We start from the raw sequence: 19653 nt of genomic DNA on the forward strand, positions 1-19653 counted from the left end.
ATCAGCAAACACAGAGGCATAGGCTTCCTCCTTCCCCACATCCTCGGAAGCCTTCCTTGTTGTCGAGTTTTCTTGATGATGGCCTTTCTGACCAGGGTGAGAGTGAGTCTAAAGACATTTTTAATTTGTGTTTCTGTGAGGATTAAGAATATTAAACACTTTTTCAATCATCTATTGGCCATTTATGCTTTTTCTTTCAAGTTCTGTTCAGTGTATTGGCCTATTTATTGATTGGGTGATGATGATGATAATGTGTGTGTGTGTGTGTGTGTGTGTGTGAGAGAGAGAGAGAGAGAGAGAGAGAGAGAGAGAGAGAGAGAGAGAGAGGGAGAGAGAGAATATTTTTAATTCTTAGAGTTCTCTTTATATCCTAGATATTAACCCCTGTTGATGTGCAGTTGGCCAACATTCTTCTCTATTTTGTAACCTGTTTCTTCACTCCGGTGGTTTCCTTTGCTGGGTGGTAGCTTTTGAATTCCACGCCATCTCCTTTGTCCATTCTCTGGGCTGTGCTATAGAGTCCTTTCCACCGAGTCCCCTCCTGTGCCTCTATTCCGAAGAGATTTTCTTGATATTCTTCTCCGGCAGTTTCCAGCCTCACACTGAGGTCTGCAGTCCACTTTGGAACCACAAGCCTTTTAACAAGAGACACAGGCGTGAAACTGATTCACTCTTTTGCCTCCCTTCCCATAGATTTTTTTTTAATTTGACACACTTTGTTATAATCAAACTTCCTTTTGATTATGACAGCATGAAGAGAAACTTCTCAACACCCCTCAGTGCTTAGCTTCCTGGAGGTGCTGGCTCTCTAGAAGCAAACAGATAATTTTGTTTGGCTAGTAGGAAGTCCTTTGATTCTTTCATTTCTCCACTGTCCCTACAGTCAAGTTCAATCAAAATGTATTGTGTGCTCACATGTGCAAGGCATTTTCCTAGCAACTTGCTAGGAATAGATTTCTAAAAGACAGCCCAACACACTGACTGAAAACACTATCAACATTCTAATAAATTACGGTTTAGTCTTACTCTCGTGAGAAAAACAGAGAGTGCTCGAGATGTTTCAACAGGACAGACTTAGTTTAGGGAAACGGCTAATAAAGGAAGGACTGAGATGCCAAACAGGGACCCACGGGCAGTGGCTGGAGAGAGAACAGCCACAGGACACAATCCAGGTCTCTGGTGGATCTGATCTACGAGAACCGCAGTGAAGGTGCAGTCACCATGTCGGAGAGGTGGAAACTCTCTTGGTTCTACCCCCCCCCCCCCCACCTTCTTATTGCTCTCTAGCTTCCCATCTTCCCCAGACTCTGGCCAGCCTGCAGAGGAACGGCATTTGATGTGACCGGAGACATGTTACGCACTGAACGAAAACTCACAGGGGAGTCTGTGACCCTTGCTCCCCCTTAACTCACTTAGGGAGTGGTCCTGTTTTGTATCAGGACAAGCTATGGTGTTATATAGTATAATAATTGTTCCTTTTGCTTTTTTTTTTTTTGAGGCAGTGTATTATTATATAGTTCATGCTAGCCTTGCTCAGTCTGACTTCAAACTTATGATTCTCCTGCCTCGGCCCTCTGAGTCCCTGGAATTACAGTACCATTATAAGCTTTGCTACTTATGATTTGGGTGCCCTGAAACCACCTAATTTGTGTGTGTGTGTGTGTGTGTGTGTGTGTGTGTGTGTGTGTGTGTGTGTGTAAACCTCCTAAAGGAGATTGTACTAGACTCAACAAGCTGAAAGCCACTGAATATTGACTTTTAAACTTGTAAATATTCATACACTTGCTTCAAGGAAGATTTATTCTGAATGCATTGTATAAAGCATGTAAAAGCAGAGGTGTTTTGTTTAAAGCATAGGCTGGATGGAGCCCTGGTCCCCCTCTAACCTTGAGGCACAGTTTGGAGACTTGAAAATCCAAAATCCGATCCATCTCATCATTTACAGTCACATTGCTTAGGAACACATGAACACCCCTTTTGTGTGTCTTCCGTTCTAATGGGTAGGCATATGGTGACCCATTCCACCTAGTGCCACTAGATAATACAGCATTAAAGGAAGCCCAGATAGGCCTCTAGTAGACCCCAGATAGGCCTCTAGTAGACCCCAAAGAGAAGACTGCTAGGAAGAGAGCTCAGATCTCCAGCTTATTAGCTGTAAACACAATCAGAAGCGGTGAGTGATTATTCTGGCAAGTTTGGGAATAGAATGGTGGGTTAACCACCCAGTTGGTGGTAGATAGCTTCTACAAATGGAGTTCCTGGAAACAAATGAGCTAGGACTGGAAATACTCTGCAGGGCCCTCTGCATTGGTGGGGATTGTTACATGGGGAATATTTTTACCACTGCTTTTCAAATGTTTTTCCCTTTAGTTAATCCATGTCATCCTCTGAAGGCTCTGCCTGAGCAGAAAAGGGGCTGACTGCTCAGTTGTCCCTTCTCTGTCCTCCTGCCTCCACACCTTCAAGTGGAAGCGGAGGGGGTGCTGAGCTGCCGGAGGTGGGTGCGCAGCTCCTTTACAAAGTGGCCTGAAGTAAATCATCCCGGAGCACAAAACCGCCATCCTAGGCATAGCTGTCGGCACGGATGCCTTGAGATTTGTTTATTTCCAGCCACCACCCCCCCCCCCAAAAAAAAAAACACTCTCCACTGGTCACTCTTTGTGTCTCAAAACTTGATGGGGGGAAAACATCCATCATTTCAAGTACTCAAGAAAAGACTGTGGAAATACACAAATTCCATTGCTCTCTGGACCACGGGATGCAGGATTGTGGGGGATTCGGCGGACAAGATCAGTTGGAAAAGCAATCAGAGACTTTAGACACAAGTCCAAGTGATGTTTCTCTAGAAAACCATAAAAAGTAAGGGAGGAAAGAGTAGAGGTGCCCAAGGCTAGAGGACCAGGGGACCCTCCTGCTCCGTTTTGTCCCTCTCTGCCCACGCTCTGCACCCTATCCTCTCCTTCGCAGCTCCCCCCCTTTCTCAGCACGCCCCAGTGTCCACCCACCCCTTCCCACTGTCCACCTCACTCCACCAGCCTTTCCCTCGGTGGCCCCCGCTCCCGGTTCCCGCCGCCCCCGCTCTTCCCGGCAAATGGGGGATCCTGGCCAAGGGGGCCGCCCTGACTCGGTCCTCCCCCGCCCTCCCCTCCCCACCCCACCCCCCGGGCGGCTGGACCATAAAGCGCGGGCTGCGGCCAGCGGAGTCCAGCAGCCAGCGCCCCACCGACGGCTGCGCACCGCCCCGCCCGCCACCTGCGCCGCTCGCCGCCCCAGGCCCCGCGGACGGCACCCTGCCCCGGGCAGAGCCACGCCGCTGTCGCCCGCACAGCCCTCGGGGAGCAGAAGAGTCACCATGCCGGCCCCACGCGCCGCCGCCTTCCTCCTGCTGCACCTGGTCCTGCAGCCGTGGCAGCGGGCGGGCGCCCAGGCCACCCCCCAGGGTAAGTGGCCTCCCCGGGTCCCCCCTGCACCTAGCCCGCCGCCGTCCCGAGATCGCCTAGGGGGCCCGGTTTTGCGTGCGCTGCTCTGTCTGCCTGGGCTCCTGCGGCCTCGCCCAGCACCCCGCAGTAACTCTTGGGCCCCGAATGGAAGTACATCGTGATTGGAAGGGATGATGAAAGTCTAGAATTTTCTCCAATTCCATTACCCAGCCGTGGGTCTAATTAAACTTAAGTTGGGAGGATGCAGACTTATTTTCATCATGTACTTCAGAATGTGCCACACGGTCCTTGGTCCTCTGGCGGAGGATGAAATCCTAGTTGTCTGCAGACCAGCGTCTGTCTCCTGCGGCCTCTTCTCTCCAGTGAGCCCTGGCACTAAGTGACCCCCTGAGCAAAGTCACTTTCTTCCACTGCTGTACTTACTCCTTACACTCAAGGGCTGACTTTCCCCCAGGGGGGTAGTGTGATTTCTCGGGTCTTTCCAAAAATTGGTCTTTTCCTCTGAAGAGGTAAAAAAAAAAAAAAAAAAAAAAAAAAAAAAAAAAAAAAAAAAAAAAAAAAAAAAAATTCAAGAATTTGACAGGGAGTAGAAATAGCTTTCATGCAGAAAGCACTTAAGGTTAAGCAAAATACCTTGTAAAGACCACAAGGAAGAAATTATTCCAGACAGGAAGGATCTCGGGGCTCTGACGGTCTGTGCCTTCTTCTTGGCACTAGGCGCCAGGGTGGTTTCACTATGTATGGGCCGAGCAGGGGGAAAGCTGGAAGGAACGCACAGGTGGAGTGAAAATTATCCTTCCCGAAGCTGAGCGAAGCTGCCTGGGCAGGCAGTCTGTGTTCCCTTCACCCCACCACAGCAGCCACCCGTTTTCCCGAAGAGTCCAACCGGAATCACCCTACTATTTTTAGTTTGGGTTGGAATATCGGAATCCTATGGCCTCAGTACGCATTGTGGCCTGTTTCTAGGAAGATGGAAAAGGGCGTTTTAAAAAAAACAACAGTATTCGAAAGTTTTATTTTGAGAAGTTATTTTCCTGTTATATAATATTCTGTTATATAAATTCTTGACACTGCTCACACTGCTTTGTGGTGTGCCCCTTAGCCCTGGCAGTTCTGTGGAGACTGAACTCAGGTGCTATGACCTAAATTATCTGGTTAACTTAGTTGCCATAGAGGATCTGATTAAGTCAAGTTTCTGGTAGATTCTTTTATAGAGTTATCAAGTCGGCAATCATCAGCTCAACTGGATAATTCACTTATCTCCGCTTCCCTCTGAGCTGGGCTGCTAGAACTAAATTAGCAGGTTTTCAATTTCCACGCTCATTGGGAAGCAGTAATTTCACCTCCAACCGTAGAGGCTTGTGCTTGGATCCCGGTACTTTTACTGAAGTGTAATAGCATTAATAGGAAATGGTAGCATCTCATTTCCTTCTCAAAACACTCCGAAGTCATTACTAACTCACCCCAGCGCAGCCTCTGGAGAGAGCCGTGGATGAACCACACAGACTGAAACACTCAAGTTCAGAGCCAGTTAAATCACAGGCATGATCAAACTCAAAGCCAGGATCCAGCACCAGGTGTTTAGTTTGGAATACAGTTCTCACACTTTGAGTCTCTGTGTCTTTCTTGACGATGCCTTATCTAAAATGGAGTTTTCAAACACATTACTTTATTTCAACCTTACCCCCCCCATCAGTGGGAATGATAAGTTTTCAATTCTTCAGAAATTAAAAAATGTGATTTCCCTTTTGAAATATATACTCAGCCGGGCGGTGGTGGCGCACGCCTTTAATCCCAGCACTCGGGAGGCAGAGCCAGGCGGATCTCTGTGAGTTCGAGGCCAGCCTGGGCTACCAAGTGAGTTCCAGGAAAGGCGCAAAGCTACACAGAGAAACCCTGTCTCGAAAAACCAAAAAAAAAAAAAAAAAAAGAAGAAGAAATATATACTCAGCAATTGTTTTCATAGTTTGGGGTACTATAAGGATACATTAGATATTTTGCTTTTCAACACATCTAGTATTAAATTCACTATTATATGAGGGCTTCTGGGGAATAGAAACAGCATAGATCCATCTTGGAAACAAATTATCTATTAAAAAAATAGACATTCTTGAGTAGCTAGGGTTTTTCATGTTTGTCTTAGAAATTTTATTCATTTTTTAGTACAAAGCAATACTTGTTCATTATAAAAAAAAGATTTACCAGAATTGCAAGAAAATAGAAACAAAAAAGCCTTATACAACCTAGAAATAGCTAGTTTTAATGTAAAGATTTTGTTGAATCATCCTTTGTTTCAAATCTTTGTCTAAACAAATAAATTACTAAAAATAGCATGTTGTACACACACACATATATAATTTTGTGACTTTTTAAACTTTATCATGAACATTTTTCTATATCTTCATGAATTTAGCTACATTTCAAAAATATGGACCAAAATTAATTTAGTCAGTTTTGTAATAGAGGACGCTAACATCGTCTCTGGTATTTTGATATCATACTTAGTATCCTATTGGACAGTTGAAGTGGTGTGGATGACTTGGATTGGCACCAGCCATTGCTTTCACAATGAAGTCCTTCATTCTTTGCTTAGAACATTTGATGTTTCCATGGCAAAGCACTCAGCCAGGAGGGCTTCAGTGTTGCCAACCTGTTCTTTCTAGTTTCACCTACTTTCTCCCACAGCAGAAGCTGGAGAATCACCAGAGATGGGAACTGTCATGGCACCAAAGTCCCTTACTGTCTTGTCTATTATTCCATTCCGATAAATTCCAGTCAGTAGAACTGCTAGGTCAAGGGACATTTGGGTCTCAGAGTCTTGGGTATTGTTAAACTTCCTTCAGAACGCTTCTACTAATTTGGCCTGAAGACATGGCGCACAGAGCTTGGTTACCATGTACGAGGCCATGGGTTTTTACTGATTTAAATCTTACTGAGCAGACCATGAAAGAACTCCCTGATCTCTCACCTACAGTGTTAGGTATTAACGTATTCTTAATTTGACCAATTTGATAGCAAAGTAGTATTATTTAAATTAGCAATTCTTTCATCGCTATATGAGCACATGGGCACTTATCTATATACCTGTCAGCCATTTGTGATTCTTTGTCTGTAAATTGCCTGGTTTCCTGTTAGGATGCTTATCATCTTGCAGATTTGTAAGATCTCTTTATAAGTCATCGATGTGACTTTTTAGCAATCAGATTATTGTAACCCAGAGATAGCTCCAGGTGCTGAAGTTCCCGGCCAGCCAGGGAATTGTTCAAGCATTATTTGTGCAAACCAGTAAGCATTCAGTGTGAGTACCAGTATCGCCCACCAACAGCTTCGCACTGGACAGTCAGTGGCTCTGGACACACCCTCTCACACTCCACTGAGTCCCAGGAAGCTTTTCCGGAAAGCGCTGCCTACTGAGGAAAAGCCGTTTTTACGGTTGTACAAATGCAGATTTTACTTCTTGTAGACCAACTCCATCCCTCTGCATGCAGTCGAGTCAAATAAACCACACACACCACTTTGTTTCGCTTCCTCGATGGGATTATTTTTTAACAGAAATATTAGAGAACTATACAGGCTCTCACAAAAGTGCCTGGTCGTGTTGTGATTGATACTCTCTCCACGACCGCATATGTGCGTCCTGCCTCTTCCCCTGTCATTTGTCACGGACCCGGAAAATGCACTTGGCTCTGGTCCAACAGGTACATCAAGGACCCCTGTAAGTGCAATTCACTGCTCAAGGACGTGAGGAAAGCACTGAGCGGCCGCTTCTCACCCATCCCGCTTGTGCTTTAAGCCTTCAGTACTTTTCCTCCTAGTGATCATCTTCAGAGCCAATTGCGCAGCCAAATCCAATTTTGTGTTTGCAAATCTAGTCTTCTCTTTAGGGCTATAACAAATCAAGTCATAAATCCTGTGCTCTATTTCTTCTGCTCCAAACGTCCAGCCACTATGAAAGACGAGGAAGAACTGGCGAATTTGGCCATGTGGGGGGGAAAAAGGCAGCAAGATCATATCCCATGATTTTGTAGCCTGTTGTCAAACGCCCCTCCCATCAATCAACAATAAGAAGCGTTGGCCCCACAGTCAGCCTTTCAGTGACCACCCGCTTCCCTCTCCTCTCTCTAGTCTTGGACCTTCTGCCGTCCCCCGGTCAGAGACTGAACCCAGGTGCCCTGCAGCCAGTCCTAACAGATCCCACCCTGCACGAGATCTACCTGATCTCCACCTTCAAGCTGCAGAGCAAGAGCTCGGCCACGATCTTTGGCCTTTACTCCTCCAGTGACAACAGCAAATACTTCGAGTTCACCGTGATGGGACGCTTGAACAAAGGTAAGCCAACTCGCAGGGTGTTCGCCAAGTGCCCCTCCTAGTCCAGGATTTGGGGTCTACTTCAGGTGGCTCCCGTTGCTTGCTTCCTTTCTGATGCCGTAGTCTTATGGGGCACTCACCTGCATGACAGTGGCTGAGAGAGGAAAAGGAAGAATTGCTTGTGGTCAATATACCCCTCTTATTATCATATTACTTGCATAGTAGGTTTCATCCTGGCATTAACATACATGTATGGAATGTGTTTTCACTGAAGTCACCGCCGCCCACATTGCCCTCTCTTGACCCCACCCCCACCGTCCCCCTTCCTCTTGCCAACAAGTCCTCCTTCTGCTTCCGTGTTTTGAGGGGTTTGTTTGTTGTAAGCCAATGCATTTCATTAGAATTAGTTACAGGAACATGAGTAGTGGGGTTACGTAGAGGAGCATGGGCCACTTGCCTGTGGCTACACCCTGAAGAGCTGTCGCTCCCTCCCCAAGCCACCGACAGATCCAACCACCTATAGATCCTGGGGGAAGTGTTGGGTCTTTGCGAACCCTTCTCCAGCCTATGGCAGAGTGTTGATAGGCTCAGTCTTAGGCAGATCTTATTAAAGTAATCAGAGCTCCTGGGAGTGTGAAAGTACAGTGACCCAGCCATGCCCGGGTCGTAGCACTCCACAGCACCCCGCCCCTTCCTTCGACTCTTGCATTATTTCTGTTTTGTGCCCAAGATGCCTTCTGACATGGTTCCATCCTCGTGTTATTCTGAATCCAGTTCAGAAGTGGATGAGACCAGGACAATTACACATGGCCCTTATCATCCTCGGCTATCATTAGAGTGTCGAGTAGGTAGCTTAAACAGCAGACATTTATTTCTCGTAGTTGTAGAGACTGGGAAGTCTGAAGTCAAATTCCAGGCAGGTGTGCTTGTCTTACACAATCACCTTTTCACTGTATCTTCACAAGGCGGAGACAGGGCAAGCTCTCCTCTGTCTCTTCTTGTAACTGCATGAATCCTCCAATGAGGGTCCCACCCTCAGGACCTGATCTCAGCTTAGTAACTCCCCAAGTCTCCACCTCCAAATGCCATCGTATTGGAGATTAAGACTTCAGTGGATTAAGGTGAGACCACCTCACCCTTGCTGGGTTCGCTCGGATGCCATGGCTGAGCAGATGGAACTCCCAGCTGGGGGAGGGGTGCTTTGCCGGCCTGGCAGGAGCCCCGCACACCTCAAGCGACAGGGAAGAATGAACAGTTTTCAGCCTGAGTCACCTCAGTGCCCACACGTGTCTCGCTGTGGCCTGGCATGTTCTCCTGTCAAAGGGAGTTTCTGTTGACACTGAGAAATGGCTCCCGGAGGAAAAGGTTGTGGATTTTCACCCTCTTCCTTCTCACTCATGCTCTGGGGACAACACCTGGTCCTGTTTATTAAGGAATGTGACAGACATATATTTTGCTGGCGGCTTTGTGCATTTCTAAACAAAAGGGACTAGGTTTTATATTTATTTCAGCTTGCTTTATGAGTAGACCCTTCTTAGTGTTTCAGAGTGTCTCTTAGTTGTACTCATGCTTGAACTCTTAAACCTGCGGGCTAAGGAAAGTCTTTGCTTGCACAGACTGGTAGAATTTAAGCAGAAAGGGGTGGGCTGTAACCCTCTTTTTTAAGCCAATTTTTTGTTCCTCTCTTCCCTCCTCCTACACACCCTTCCACGGCTTTCTTGGTCTGTCCCTGGGTGAGTTTCAGGGTGATGTGAGATTTCAGGTAACGGAGTTTGGGACATGATGAGCAGATAGGTCAGCCCTTCCTGCCCTTTTCCCTGTTCTCTTCCACGCTAAGAGGTAACTTAGCCCACCTCTTTGCTTCCCATGAGCCTGCTCCATTAGCCTCATATCTATTGGACTTGTTGCTGGCTTTGCAGCTATTTAAGGAAAGACCTTTGTTCCTGCTCAATTCAGCAGAATGAAAACCTGCTCCTAGCTTTCCCCACTCCTGCATCTCTCCCGCTGCTTCTAAGATGGCCAGGCTGTGTGGATCATCATGCCAGGGAACACAGGAAGCCATCCCTCCTGAACTGACTCTTCCCATTTACTCTCAAAGGCAAAGAAACACTAGATCCATGGCACGGATAGAAATGAGCGGAGGGCTTGTACTGTTTCCTCTGAAGAGACACCAGCGATGTCGTGCAGCTATAAGTTCTAGATGGTCAAACATTTTAAAAGATGAGGTAGCTGGTTAAAACCTCCTTTTATTCATTTTCCAGTGTGGCAGATTGAACCTAAGGTCTCAAGTGTGTTAAGCAAGCACCGTACCAATAAGCTCCATTCCAGCCCTCCACTTATGGTGTGGACATTAAATATTCCTTAGAGGCCCATGTGCCAAAGCTTTGTGTCACTGGAAGAGTATTACATGGGGCTGAGGAAGTCAGATCACTGGGGGTGTTCCCTGGAAGGGGACATGGGAACTCCAGGACTTCTTCTGTTTTTCTCTCTTTTATGGCTGCCACAAAGGGATTAATTTTTGCCCCACCATGTGCTGCCCATAACGGTGTTCTGCCCATGGACCTCTACAGCTGTGAGCCGAAACAAATGTCCTTCTTTTGAGTTGTCGACTTCAGGAATTTTGTCACAGCAAAGGAAAGCTGACCGGCACACCTCCTCACCCTCCAGTCTGTAAAAAGATAAAGGTTCTTAGGAAAATATCAGCAGCAACAACAACAAAAAGTTCCAAGAGATTCCAGAAATAAGAACTCTCAGAAAGCAAAGAGATATTATATGAGTATTAAAGCTAGGAGAGTTGAAGGACGCATCTAGAATTGTTTCTTTAGAACAACAGGAAAAGTGCACATATTTGCCATCACTGCCAAAGTGATGCAAAGTTCTAGGAAGGAGCAACCATCATAATGAACTGCACAGTAAAGGAGAATCAGTGAGTCCCTGCAGTCCAAGGAGAAGAGGTGGCATGTGGCTGTGACTTCTCAGTGAGCAGTGTAGCGGTAGCCTTGCGGACATAGTTTATGGATGCATGGGAGCGTGATCTCCCTGCGTGGTGATCTCCAGGCATACCTCAGCTGGCTAAGGCTCAGCTGGTCTCCTTTTCTGTTAGCTTGCAAAGCAAACAGTACCACGCTCAGAAGAAATGGAAATGCATTTCTACTGACCTAAAACACCTGAGTAAGAAATAAAAACCCCCTCCTCCTCTAGTGGACCTGAGGGAGTATTAGCCAGGTGTGGAAACAACTGCTCAGATGGTATTGAGGAACAGGATTAGGCCCTCTTCCTAGATGAACTCCTGGACTAACCCCAAGTGTGACTAGTGGCAGCCGCAGAAGAGCTCATCAGTGAGCTCTCCACCCCAGTTCTCTCCCTCTCCACATCACCCCACCCACTGCCATTTCACTACTGCTCACAAAACAGTTTGGGTCAAGGTGCACCCAACCACAGAGACCTGTGGTGGTCCCCATTCCAAAATGAATAAGGCGGAATTGCCTTACCTTTCCGGGCTCTACACCGTAGGGTCTAAACACAACCCTCAACTACACTTCCCAATTTGTGCCTCACTATGGGATTCTCTGCAGCCTGTGCTTCAGCTAGAAAGGGCATCCATCCATCACACTCTGGGCCTTCTCTTGCTGTCTTTTTCTGTCCTTCAGTATTGCCCTCTGCTCTTCCCATTACATGTCCTGCACCATCTCCCCATCCCAAAATCTTACACATTGAAGACCCTTCTAAAAACCATCTCATAGGTTCCTTTATATGACTTTATGCTTTCCAACCAACAGAGGTACTGATTGTACACTGCCTAGTACTGCTTAGTACTTTAATTGCTTACAAGTCTCTCCAGTGGGTTATGAGCTCTTTCTCGGCAGAGCTAAGACACCCCTTACCCTGTTTTTGTACTAATATGTCCCTTTGTATATATTACAGCAGCACTCTGGGAAGGTAAAACTGATTCCATATGTGCAAGCTGAATAAAATAAATGGTGACACACCATTTTGTGGAAATTATGGAATTACAGTGTCTGGTACATGTAAATTGCTTGAAACAAATTTTTAATGAATGCACGTTGGAGAACTTTTGCATACAAGAAGATACAGGTAGTGTTTCTGGTACAAATGACCTGTCAAGTTCTTAGTAACACAGGTGGTGAGATCTTTCTATAAATGAGTATTTTATAGAAACCATGCGCTTGGATATAGTTGAAGCCATTCTGGTATCTGGCATGGAGACAATTTTCTTGTTAGCATCCCAGATTTGGGTCTCTGTTAAAAATCCTGCCAATTGGTCATCATGAGCACATCTGTGGAAGTGTCAGCACAGTTATCATCTTCTACAGCAAGGGTGATAATAGTCATCTCAGAGTGACTCCCCCCCAAATGGAAGTGTGTGCTGAACCCCATTAGCCTATGGGGTTCAATAAAAAACTTCAGGTTTTTAAATAGGGATGGATGGATGGATGGATGGATGGATGGATGGATGGATGGGTGGGTGGGTGGGTGGATGGATGGATGGGGGATGGATGGATGGATGGATGGATAGGTAGATGGATGGATGGGGGATGGATGGATGGTTGGGACAGATGTCTGCTATTTAGCCAACCATCTTCCAAAGACAACATCTTGCCTTGCTGAAACCTTTCCTGTGAGAGAAAGACAATGGAAAGAATCGTTCCCTTGGTCTTCATTTGGCTTCACCCAGAGCAACTTGATGGTGTTGAAATGAAAGGTACCCCAGGAAGTTGCTACCGTGACTAGAGTCAGTCATACTCCTCAGCCTAAGGATAGGAAGGATCCAGTGGCTCAGGGTAGTAGTTCTGAAACCTGAAGGCTAAAGACAAGGACAGCTTGAGGGAGGGAGGAAGGGAGGGAGGGAGGGAGGGAGGGAGGGAGGGAGGGAGGGAGGGAAGAGAACTTTAGAAAGCAGCATTCCGGACCCAGGAATGAATGGGGGGAAACGGGAGGTTTTAAATGCTAGTGATAACTGCCCTGGACTTGTCACAATATGCCAAGACTGGAAAAGGCCTAACACTCATTGTCCCCTTTAAATTTCAAAACATCTCTGAGCTCAGTTTTAGTGTGGCCACATGCAAAAGGTGAAAGATTTAAGAGAAAAAAAAACCTTCACAAAACTAAAACAATTAGAAAAGGCTAAACTTTAACTGGGTGGATATTATTGATTTGCACGTTGAATCGAAAGGCAGTATTTGTGCTATGTTCAGAACAAAGAAGAAGAAGGAAGGAATAAGCCCAATGTCAGGAAACATTATTCAAGATTAACAGATGTCTGAGATCAGCTGAAGTTGGCTTTTTTGCTTCTGTCTTACTCAGCAGAAATGTTCTTCAAACAGTCGAGAATGGTTAAAACTGTTTGATTTAAACAAACAAAACACACACACACACACACACACACACACACACACACACACACACACACACACACACAACATCCATCCTGGACATGCGGGTACATGCCAACCATACCAGCTCTTCTGTAAGCTGAGTCAGGAGGATCAAAACGAGTTCAAAGCCAGCATGGGCTACAGAGTGAGTCACAGGCTAGCCTGGGCTGTTTAGTGAAACCCTGTCTCAAAACAAAAAGTAGAAACGAGGGCTGGAGACGAAGCTCATGGTGGGATGCTTTCCTAGCCTGGGCTCAGTCCCCAGCACCACCAACAAACCAACAAACCAAAGACTCTGAGAAAGGGGGAACCTTTGCCCTCGCTGTGCGCCCATTGCTGTGCGCCCCCTGGCGGCCCCGCCAGTATCCAGTGTGTCGTTATAATCCAATGGTCACATAGCCAGCCCTGTCTAAACTAAATGAGTCACAAAACAAAACCAAAATTCCTGACTCTGGAAAAGGGACCGGAGGTAGCAAGGGAAGTTGACAGGTCAGAGGTGGGACGGGCAGTAATCAGAATACATGGGTGCACTGAGTCCTGAGCAGAGTAACAATCCTTTCAATGAACTTAGTTGTCCACAGCCAGGCTGGTTACATACTGGGGTATTCAGTAAAGAAAGTGGTAGCACAGCCACTGTTGCTAACGTTTAGACCTCACAGAAAGCAGACTGGAGCATGCTCTTCCTTTTGTAAAGAAGAAGATCCTGAAAGCCTCAGACTGATGAGCTTTAGAACAGTCCTTGACATTTTCTATTATTATTATTATTATTCATGTACTTTAGGGTTGCCTGGAAAATAAATCTGGGGTTTTAAAACACAAAACAGGGCTAGTAAGGATAAGACACGATGAGCTTTCTCTTTTTTACAACAATTTCCAAGGTGAGAGCTCAAATAGGTATTGTGAGGATGACATAGCTTGACTTCAAAAAAAAAATTCATAAAGTCTCTCATTTGCTTTTCCAAACGATATAAAAAGGAATATGCCAGAAGACAACTGGGTTAGATAAACCACCTTACAGCCAAGAATCAACATAGTGCCTTAAGTAACAATAATACTTTATTGCATAAAGCAGGGAAGTAGAATTGAATACACTGAATGCCATCAGCATTTGCCAGACGGCACAGTGGGCCACGGTCAACCAGATTAAATTGAATAAGTACAAGTGTAAATCTGTTCTCTGGGAGTGAAAAGTGAATTGTCATCTGCAGAATTTGAGAGAGATGACCAAAGGGTCCTCCTCAACATCACTGGATGCTGAGCACCACACTGGATGCAAAATAGAGATGCAAAAATATTTGCTGAATGAAGGACCTGTCAGATACTGTGATGCAACTATTTTTAATTTTCTTTCTTTATTATTTTATGCATATAAATGTTTTGCTTGCATGCATGTATATGCACCATGTATGTACATGTCCATGCATAACATGCATGCCTGGTGCCCATGGAGGCCAAAAGAGGGAGTTTGATTTTCTGGAACTAAAGTTACAGACAGTTGTGACCTGACATGTGGGTGCTAGGAATTGAACCCAGGTCCTCTGGAAGGGCAGCCATTGATCTGAGCCATCTCGCTAGACCTAAAACTATTTTTAAAAGGCTCTTTATGACTTTGGTTTTCCTTAATGTATATTTGTGGCTGGGCTACTTGAATTAATAGAGCCACATCCACGCTGCTGCATTTCATCTTGGACACTGTCCAATCAGAGCCTCCCATCTGTTTGGGACACATCTCTAACACACACACACACAACACACACACACACACACACACACACACACACACACACACACACACACACACACACTTTTTAAAAATCATATCCAAGTTGAAAAGTTAAAGGAAATAGAAAAATAAAGGAGCCAGACAGAAGACAGGAGAGATGTGAAAATGTTTGAAGAAAATTGTTTGACATGGGGATCAGGCTAAACTTGTTCTGGCCCCGAAAAATAAGATTAGAACCCATTGGGTGGGACTTACTCGCTCTGTACTAGGAAAATTGTGTCGAGCTATCCAAAAGCTACGTGCATTTCTCTGGGAAGTAATGAGTTCCCTGTGGCCAGAACTGTATCAGTGGCAGCTGCACTTTTATTGAAGGGATTTGTCAAGAGAGATAGTAAGTGGATGAGTTGTCCTGTTAATATTCTGAGATTGTGTAAATCTGGGAAAGCCACAGGCTGCTGAAGATATTGCTTTGTAACCGTCCTAGAGCACGACCTTGGGGTTCTGTGCCCCTCACAGCTTTGTCACTGACGACACGTGGAGTACTATGATGACTCTCCTCACCTTTCAGAATAACTCCCTCCTCCGGCACTTTGCGTAATCGCTGTGCCCCCGTTTCCCTAGTGGTTTCTCTGTCTTCCCTCTACCCACCCTCTGTAAACCTTACATAGGTGAAAACTGACCTAAGAGCCTTTTGAAACAGGGCTGCGTTTGCCACAGTCACCAGAGAATTGTTAGGAAAAAGCTACTTGGTGATTTCCTTCTGTGTGGAGCGCCAAAGTATAGAAGTTACCATGACCGTTACATAGCCCGTAAAAATAAATCGGCACAGACAAACAGGAGTTCTACCACGGAGGACGATGATAGCAAGGAGGCATCTTTAAAATGTGTAATGACTTTAAAAGATGACCCAAGCTGCCAATGATGGTTTTCATCTGAGACTTCAAAGTACTGAAGAGTCAAGTCATTTGCTGTTACGCTGCCTCCCCGAGCGCCTGCAGGCCAGGTCGCTCTCGACTCCTCTGCCCAAGCCCAAAGATCCTATCATGTCTAGGTTTTTAAAGCTGGCACCCGGCCTCATTACTTTAAAAGTCGATACGTGACAACATTTTTTACTACAAGGTCCATTTCTTCAAAAGCACTTTTTTGAACAATTCCTTCACAATGTAGCAGAACTTCAAATCCTTCTCTCTTAGGCTTGGTTCGATGGTTTTGTTTTCCTTAAAAGCCACAGAAATGGCATCTAATTAGGTTGTGTCACCTGGTACGCAGGCAAGCAAAGATAGCTCATGCCGTCAGATCAGGCCCCAGATTGTGACGGTCACAAACAGACTAAGCTTAGAAAGAAGAGTCCTCCACCTTTTTTAGGAGGTGTGATTGTGGGTGACAGCAAACAGCTGTACGGATCCTTTCAGATACGGACAATATGAAGAAGAAACAGGCTTGGCAGTGTGGAAAGAAGTTAAGGTGGTGGTCAGGCTGGGGCCTGTCCTGGGATAAGGAGTTTAGAATTTAATCAGAAACCACTAAGGAGCTATTGGAGGGGTTCATCTGCTCATTGCTGTGCTTGCTTTAAACAGGCAAGAACTGGGCTGGAGAGGTGGCTCAGTGGTTAAGAGCACTTGTTCTCATAGAGGCCCTGGATTCTGTTCTCAGCATCCAATTGGCAGCTCTCAACTGTCCCTAGCTCAAGGTCGAGGCAATCTGACACCCTCTTCTGACCTCTGCCTACACCACACACAAATGTAGCGCACACAACATACATCCGTGCAAAGCCTTCATACAAATACACGTAAATTGTTAAACATAAATAGGCAAGAATTGGATCAGAATGATCAGAAAACGCAGGCTTGCAGTCCCCAAACTGTTCCAAATGGACCAATGCTGAGGGGGTGAGGCAGGGGTCTCACAGAGGAACTCAGAGAAACAGCAGATAGCGGCGGCAGAGGCCACTTGCCACAGGGGCATCTGTCGGCCTCCTTGCAGGCCAGCCTGGCTGCGTCCTTTGCATCAGGCCACAAGACGAGTGAACACCAAGCCGGCTTGCTGGGCCTGGGAGCTGTTGGAGCTGCAGCTGGAGAAACAGAACTAGACCCAGGGAACTTTCCCTGGAGCGCTGACCTGGCAGAGGTGTGGTGTTCCGGGGTCAGGGGCTGGCTTCCGGACGCCGGGAGTGCTGAGAAGAGGGAGTATCTGTGTTCTCTGCCTCTGGGAATGTCGGGTCTGGAGGCACCCACCCAGAGGCTGCAGGGTCTCTGGGGACAAAACTCATGACTGCTTTAAGGGTCTCTGCGACTGATGAGGACAAGTTGGCCTTCTCAACACGCATCTGATTGCCTTCTGGGGTGGGCTAAGGGCTCAGAAGATAGGATATAAAAGTATGGAGGCAGTGAAGTAAGGAATTTGCCATAAAAGAGAAAAATGAAAAATGAAAGCCATAAGAAACAAAAATTATTGGATCAGAATGAAGAACGGTAAATGTCAAGGCACTCGATAATTTTTCTAACAGACACTGTGAAAGTTTCAGCACACACACACACACACACACACACACACACACACACACACACACACACAGCCTCCTCTCCCCCTTCATCACAAGTCCTAGGCACTTGAAGAAATATGTCATTTGGGAGACACAGACATTTGTGTAGGCACAGAAAACACAAGGCTTCTTCGGAATACAGCGCTTGTTCAGGAGGGTCTGAGCACGCAGGAAGGGTTTGCTGTGGGCTAGGACTGCGAAGTGCCACTCGGCCAGCTTTTATGTGGAAAGCGTTAAGTGAAGTCATTTAATTGTTCTTTGAAAGTTCATATTCACAGCATCTACCCCACAGGGTACTGTTTATAAAACCCATCTCAGCTATTCAGTTGTGAAAATAAACCATGACCCGTGTGCGCTGCAGGGGTCTGTGAAAAGTGGTGTTGTGCCCAAATGATGTTCCCTTTGAAATCCAGAGAAATCTTAGTTTGGGGAGGAAAGTCAAGAGTATTGGTTTTAACTCTGTGTCTGAAACGAATGACTGTCTTCTTAAGCCGTTAATACAGGGAGAAGGGGTAGCTTTAACTAGAATGATGGTGTGTTGGCTAAAAGTGTGCATGACCGAATTCAAGTTTAATAGACAGATGGTATTTTTATTGGCTTGTAAAACGCCAGGTAGTTGCAAACTGTTCTAAGTAGTGAAGTAATTGGAGTTTTAAAAACATTGAAGCGGTGCTTACGTTTGCTCTTAATTTCTTCCTCTCTTAGTTACTGTACATAGCTCCAGCTCCCAGCCAGGCAGCCATTATTTTAAACTTGTGATAGAGTTACTAGTAAATAAAGAGGCAAAGATTCTGCTGCAGCCAAGATTAGAAATCAATCTTCACTCTTTTCTCAGGGGGAATGACTCAACCCCACTAATCCCCAAACTCAGGAGGAAAGAGAGAGAAAATCGAGAGAAGGGACGGAGAATGTCTCCTCATGTATTATTTTACAGTCATCATCTAATGTCTCCTCACATGATGTTTATTGCTTTTACTAAGTCTTATCAATACTTCAGGAAAGTTAGCATTGAGCTACCATGGAAGATCCAGGTCTTACACGTTCTTCTCTGACAGGACGCACACAGCGATGACCACACGGACATAAGAAAGCTCTGTCAGACCCCTGCCCCATCCCATCTGTATGTCACAGAACAGGATGCCAGTTCTGTCCCTCTCCCCACACAGCTGTCAAACAGAAAAGCAAAGCTCTCGGAGTTGGGAGGAGACAAGACATTGGACCTAGAAAGTGTACTGTGGGCAAAGCCTTAAAATATATCATTTTCTTTGGCAGCATGGCGACATAATAGTTCGTTGGCTAGCTGGCCTCTGTGGCAGCTCTAGGTTGGCATTTCCAGGCTGCTGAGGAGGCACTTGAGGAAAGACACTTTGCGTTACTTTCCACAAATCACACATATCAATATCAACAGCAACAGAGGTTTAAATATGTGTGCTAGCTTCCAGCTTCCAATTTTTAATATAAATGTATTGCATTTGGGGATGTGTGTGCGTGTGCGTGTGCGTGTGCGTGTGCGTGTGCGTGTGCGTGTGCGTGTGTGTGTGTGTGTGTGTGTGTGTGTGTGTGCGCCTGAAAGTATCTTGGCAGGCTTATCAAGCCCTTGGAAACAAATCATTTTGGTCTTTCTAGCAAAACTGAGCCAACAACTTCCACTCACAAACGGTTGACTTTTGGGACCAGATTTTAGCTCAGGTCCTAATACATTCGGGGCAGCAATGGCGTCAAAAAGCAGAGCTGAAAGCCAGAAAATTTTAATTCCCTGAGTCCTTAGTTGGTGTGTATAATAAGACAGAGAATAAGGTCACGGTCGTGAGTCTATTTTCTAGACTGTGAGGGATGGGGTTGATGAGGGACGGTGCTGCATCTAAAATGTGGTGTGAAATATGCTTACAAGGCCCCAGCTGTGCCCTGGAGCACACTGCACTGGGGCTCTGATTTCAGTCCTGCAGCTTACAATGACCTGAGCAAGCTCCTCCCTGGTCTAAGCTTCGCTTGCTGCCCCAACGCTCACTCTAGTTTCATAGTGTTTCATAGCCCTACGAAATTAAAGCAACTGAGAACAGCACTCACCGTCCTGATGTGCTCGGGGGTACTTGTGCTGGGTGAGTTAATGAATGCATGCCTTTAGGGATGTTCACGAATTTTATCTGACTTTTGGATGGGGGAAGGCTCTGTCTATTCATTAGAGCTGTGTTTATTTCTGGATGTGCTAGCATTCTATGTTTTTCCGTCTTCACAAAACCTCCC

At 46.0% G+C, this 19653-nt stretch overlaps 1 protein-coding gene across 1 annotated transcript in view; it reads left to right on the plus strand.

The window, feature by feature from the left end:
- The first annotated feature begins 3203 nt into the window (after nucleotides 1–3203).
- The window catches only part of Thbs4 (thrombospondin 4), a 45767-nt gene continuing 29317 nt past the window's right edge, over nucleotides 3204–19653 (plus strand). Inside the window, exons 1-2 of the mRNA XM_052743572.1 lie at nucleotides 3204–3440; nucleotides 7566–7769. Of these exons, the coding sequence (XP_052599532.1) occupies nucleotides 3353–3440; nucleotides 7566–7769 (292 nt within the window). The 5' untranslated portion in view covers nucleotides 3204–3352. The remainder of the gene's footprint in view (nucleotides 3441–7565; nucleotides 7770–19653) is intronic.

This window comes from Peromyscus californicus, unplaced genomic scaffold, assembly GCF_007827085.1.
Source record: "Peromyscus californicus insignis strain IS unplaced genomic scaffold, ASM782708v3 Scaffold_18__1_contigs__length_77618521, whole genome shotgun sequence".
In the NCBI taxonomy this organism is placed as follows: Eukaryota; Metazoa; Chordata; class Mammalia; order Rodentia; family Cricetidae; genus Peromyscus; species Peromyscus californicus.